Consider the following 5518-nt stretch of genomic DNA (forward strand, 5'->3'; position numbering starts at 1 on the left):
ATAGGGAGAATGAGTAAAAGTTTTCACCCAAGCCTATAATCATATATCAGAGTTTGTTCTGGTTTGAGTATCGGGGTCACATGACCTGGTTTAATTTATCTGAGATTGTTTATTAGATAGCCTGACCAGAAACCATCATGGACACACAGGGTGCAGGAGATACTGAGCATGTGGTAAGTAATTATACATGAGTCGTATTTATTTTCAGTAAAACAATCATTTAAATTCATAAAAATCAATTATGAACATTGTCTTTACAGGCTGATGGGGGAAAAAAAGTAGTTCACATGTTCTTCATAATGTTATTTAGCTTATTTTGAAGTGCACATATCCCCTGAGATTAGTCCATCATCGGTACATGAAAAAAATTCCACAAATCTTAAGTGCAAAGGCATAATCACATGACCATTTAGTGTCATTAATGACAAACACTGCCTAACTCACTGAGGTTTGAGGCTCTGAAAGTGGCTTTGAGACAATTCTAAATAACGCTATTCTAAAATATATATTGAACCAGAAGAAACAGACAATACATAAACCCTCACACATAAAGCCCTTTGTGTAACTAGGCCCAGAATTATGCTCTCTTCTTTCTGTAAATTAATTGCCATATATATCAGCCTTCATCAAGATGAGTCTCCTCATTTGTCTGCAGGAAAAATTGTAGACACTTGAAGAATATTAGGAGCATGCAGTTTTATTTGTATTTATTAGTCTTAAGGCAGAGTCTGGAAAATGGCATCGTTGTCTCTCCTGGATTAATAATGGGGAAACTAGAGGGGAAGAGAAACAATTTGGCTTCACTTTTCAATCATTGTTCACCATACAGAGTCACTGGTTAACAGAAATTTAGCATGTTTAGTAATAATTCATAAGAACTTAGATTTATGCATATGATACCTGACCTCTGATTATGAAGGAACAGATGGAAAATATTTAACTGGATGCTTGTTAGCAGTGAATTTAATTAGCTAATAGTAATGCACATGTCTTCTGTAGTTGAATCAAATGTCTCACCTTGGCACGCTTGTAGGGTGGTTCATCATTCATGCAGATGCTCCTTGCAATCGTTGTCTTCCTGCTGGGTCTCACATCAGAAGGTGGCTGCTTTACTGATGGACATTCTTTGACATCCAAGTAGGAGACACTATAAAGGAGGGCACAAATGCAATCAAATTGATAAAATACTTGCAAATACTTGAAATACTCGAGGCCTGTTCTGAGACTTTGTAACACTAACAAGTCACATGACACCGGGGAGGGAAAATGGCTAATTGGGCCCAATTTGGACATTTTCACTTAGGGGTGTACTCACTTTTGTTGCCAGCGGTTTAGACATTAATGGCTGTGTGTTGAGTTATTTTGAGGGGACATCAAATTTACACTGTTACACAAGCTGTACACTCACTACTTTACACTGTAGCAAAGCGTGTTGTCACATGAAAAGATATAATCAAATATTTATAAAAATGTGAGGGGTGTACTCACTTTTGTGAGATACTCTATACTGAATTTTCAGAGCAAACAGCCCTGGCTCTGGAAACAGCTCACATGTGAATCTGACCTAAAATCCTAAATCAGATATCACATTGTGGATCACACGTAGTAGTCATAGCTGCAGGCTTTGTGAAGATTTAAATGGTTTCCTTCTCACGGCCAGTTTCACTGCTTTGTTGTTCTATCGAGGTGGAACCATTACAGTCTGACAAGCACTGTTTATTTATGTATTAGAGAATGGAAGAAATATTCCAAAGTACCATAAGTGATTTTATATATATTTGTTGACTTACCTTAAAAGGGTGTTCGCAATGTCCTCCAGCTTAAAACGCTTGCAGTGAGGTTTCTCAGCATCAACCGAGCAAACGTTCCCTGAGCATTTCCTTTTCTGGTCAGATGTCACATCAGAAGGTGATGGATTTTTCCTTCAATTTCTCAGAAGCTGGAGACTCTGTAAAGCAGCCCACTAATGCAAAATTGAGAAAACTTTTCACATTTGGTCCAAATACTGGTGTCCACACTCAGGACTGATTCTGGGCTAGTCTGGTGAAAGGATTGCAGATTTGTTTCAACATATGGCAGGTCATCCTCACTGCAAGAATACCTGCAAACGAGGAGATTTTTGGCCATGCAGGCTGACACAAGACATTCAAATACTGCTGATGGAATTATTTTACTTTCTTGACATTGATCAACTGATCAACTGTTTGAGTGAAGCAGTGTAGTTAAAGCTGCTCATATATATAAACACTTATGAGTTTTTTTAAGTTGTAGCTAAATAAGGGCATCGATTACCAAGTCAATCTCATCATCTATGTAAGAGAAAAACTGAGCTTTTTCTAACCTTCATGTGGAGTTTTACTTTTGGCCTGGAGAACAGTGTGCTGTCTGATGTTCTGTGGCTTTCCGCAACCACCTGGCTGCTTTTCCCAGTTGCGCTGGACTTCTCTGTGGTTTTTCTGTGTGACACGGTAAAGTGTGTTGTTAGTGAGATAATACCTGACTGCCTAAAAGATTGAAGTCAGTTTTGGAAACTGTTTTGTACTTCCTAGTTGCTGGGGTGGTACCCTCAAGGATACACAGTTTGTACTTTTAGTATGAATCTTTTATCTAGAAAGGTGCATAGAGAGTAAAACAGTATATGCACATTTCCATTTGAATGATAGAGTAATGATAAAGTAAGAGGAATCTAAATCTACATCTACATCTAGCTGATGATCTGAAAGTGGCTTTGGGACAATGTAATTCTATATAATACTAAATACATCTTGAACCAATGAAAATAGACCCTTTAACAAACCTCACACATAAAGCCATAATTCAGTATCAATTCAGCTTAATTTGTTTGTGTTCGTAAGATCTCTTAAAGTGAATATACAGGGATAAGGAAAACAGGGATATCTACTCTTAATGATTAAAGAGGTAGTAGAGCTCAATGTTTCACCTTAAAATGCTTGCAGTGAGGTTGCTCAGCATCAGCCGAGCAAACGTTCCCTGAGAGTTTCTTCTTCTGGCCAGATGTCACATCAGACGGTGATGGATTTGCAAGAATATCTGCAAATGAGGATATTTTGGGCCATGCAGGCCGACACAAGTCATTCAAATGCTGGTGATCGAATTCTTTTACTTGTGTGACACTGATCAACTGATCAACTGTTTGAGAGAAGCAGTGTAGTTGAAGCTGCTCATATATATATATATATATATATATATATATATATATATATATATATATATAAACACTTATGAGTTTTTATAAGTTGTAACTAAATTAGGACATCGATTACAAAGTCAAATCTATGTAAGAGAAAAACTGAGCTTTATCTAACCTTCATGTGGAGTTTTACTTTTAGCCTGGAGAACAGTGTGCTGTCTGATGGTCTGTGGCTTTCGGCAACCGCCTGGCTGCTTTTCCCAGTTGCTCTGGACTTCTCTGTGGTTTTTCTGTGTGACACAGTAAAGTGTGTTGATAATACCTGACTGCCTGACTGCCTACAGTCCTTGTCTGGATTATACCCTGAATTGTACAATTGTCCAATAACAGTGAAGTTGCTAGTAGCAGTCTCCAGCTTACCTTGACGTACATGTGCTGAAATCTACATGCCTTCTTTAAGCATCGGTTCTGTAGCCAGAATTTACACACTATTCTACTACCCTTGGTGGCTTCACAGTGCCCGAAAGGGCAGCGATCCCCCTTTCAGAAGAAACAAGAACGCTTCAAAACTTTCCATAACCCTCACAGGACAGAAAGCAGAAACAAGAAGTCAACATTCAGTCAACAGAGTTTTAATATTGGTTAAATAAAATAATAATAATAAAAAATAAATAAAAATAATAAAAAGCTACACTACCTTGGTGCATGTACAGTTAAAGAAGAAGTAGCAGTCCTCTTGTTTGTGGCTCATTGTTGTCCTTCAGTTCTTCTGCAGGATCATTTGGTGTTTGATACTCAGAGAGGGATACGATTACTCTGGTTTCTAATAATTCTATGTAATTATATTTTATGCTAATATATTTTAAATGCTAAAATATGTCTGGTTTAAATTGAGGGTATGAGTGGGTTTTATAAACTGAAGAGTGGATTTTGAGAAGGATATATCACACACAGGTATTATTGTTTAAGGTGCAACTGAATTATTCTCAAAAATCTGTACCACATACTGTAGTTTCCTAAGACTGTCCTCTAACCAGGGTGTCTCATATTTTTTTTCCATTTTAATACTAGCAAATTACATTGAGTCTATTTGTGCACTGATTTTCATCAGTTAACTGACAGTTAACTCAGTTTCAGAAGCTGCATTTCATCCATCCATCCATCCATCCATCCATCTTCTACACCGCTTATCCTTTTCAGGGTCACGGGGAAACTTGGAGCCTATCACAGGGAGCATGGGGCACAAGGCAGGGTACACCCTGGACAGAGTGCCAATCCATCGCAGGGCACATGCATTTCATTTGAGGTGCAAATACATTTTTTAAAGTAATCGTTTTACTTACCCAACAACGTAAAAATAGTTCAATAGCGCAAAAATAGTTCAAAAGGGGAAACGCAGGTGAGATCTGCAGACTGAGATGCAGTGTGTGTTCACTATGTCATCATTTTAGAAGGATGTTATAGTAACCGTTACTTTAACTTACATTAGAACTTACATTCTAGAATTAGAACTAGAGCTCTCAAAAACTATTTGGACACTTCATGTACAAATTCCACTGCATTAGAAAACAACATGTCAAACCAAGTGGCATTTATTTTAAAGAAAGGAATACATCTTTGTCTCATTTTGAACAGTAGAGCTATTCTTTTTAGATTTTTAAACATAATATATTTTTAAGGAAATATTTTGCTTGAAAAGTGAGCTTGTGGTATGTTTTTTTTATATATATATATTTAAATAAATTCCACTTGGTTTTACATGTTGTTTTTAAGTGTCAAAATATGTTTTGGGGCCACTGTATATCGTCATAGTAACCTGTTATTAATCTGACCATTTAAACTTTAACACTAAAAACTTGTCCTAAACCCTAAAACATTATTAATAGGCCAATGCAGAGGGCTCCTGTGTCACTAAACTCGAAAGACACATAATCCCGTTCCCGGCATTTAAAGATGCCATAGAGTTATCTATTTTAAGCAGGATATTTATTTTCAGTGAGCATTTAATTAGAGTATCGTTTTGATTGCATGCATATTATTGATTGTGTGAGTTTGATTGTGGAGTGATTAAGGATGCAGTCACTTCCTTCTGCATGGAAGTACTGAAGCTTTGATTTCACATTTCAGTGTAAATAAAACTGATTCACAAACATAGGTTGCCCCAAACATAGTCTCAGTGCAGCCTGTTTTACATTGGCATGCTTCTTCATTGAGGTTCCCTCCCTCAGAACAGACTTGAGTCTCTCATCTTCAGAAAATTCAATAATCTGATGTGCTTGCATTTAACACAGAAGGAGAATGTGTTAGTTCTCCCTTTTAAAAATGCGTCTTGAATAGCTTGAGTTTGTGGACAGATGCAAATATTAT

The 5518-nt window shown here is 37.0% G+C and overlaps 1 protein-coding gene across 17 annotated transcripts; it reads right to left on the bottom strand.

Annotated features, from left to right (window-relative positions):
* On the bottom strand, positions 1 to 4660 carry LOC128604897 (zinc finger CCCH domain-containing protein 11B-like). 17 transcript variants are annotated; one of them, XM_053620039.1, is made up of 10 exons: positions 4495 to 4660; positions 4272 to 4372; positions 3849 to 3920; positions 3572 to 3691; positions 3327 to 3441; positions 2942 to 3051; positions 2342 to 2456; positions 1791 to 2132; positions 1018 to 1147; positions 7 to 773 (listed from the first exon to the last, which is right to left on the bottom strand). In XM_053620039.1, exons 3-8 carry the CDS (start codon positions 3900 to 3902, stop codon positions 1933 to 1935), a joined length of 714 nt encoding a protein of 237 aa, XP_053476014.1. In that variant the 5' UTR covers positions 3903 to 3920; positions 4272 to 4372; positions 4495 to 4660; the 3' UTR covers positions 7 to 773; positions 1018 to 1147; positions 1791 to 1932. The 17 variants fall into 17 exon arrangements, 9 of the variants coding, with proteins under 9 accessions (XP_053475988.1, XP_053476014.1, XP_053476010.1 ...); XM_053620013.1 differs by adding an exon at positions 1489 to 1572 and having other exon boundaries at positions 1 to 773; positions 3849 to 4660; XR_008385394.1 differs by adding an exon at positions 1489 to 1678 and having other exon boundaries at positions 1791 to 2101; positions 3572 to 3732; positions 3849 to 4660.
* Positions 4661 to 5518: the final 858 nt, after the last annotated feature.

Source organism: Ictalurus furcatus, chromosome 3 (genome assembly GCF_023375685.1).
Source record: "Ictalurus furcatus strain D&B chromosome 3, Billie_1.0, whole genome shotgun sequence".
Classification (NCBI taxonomy): Eukaryota; Metazoa; Chordata; class Actinopteri; order Siluriformes; family Ictaluridae; genus Ictalurus; species Ictalurus furcatus.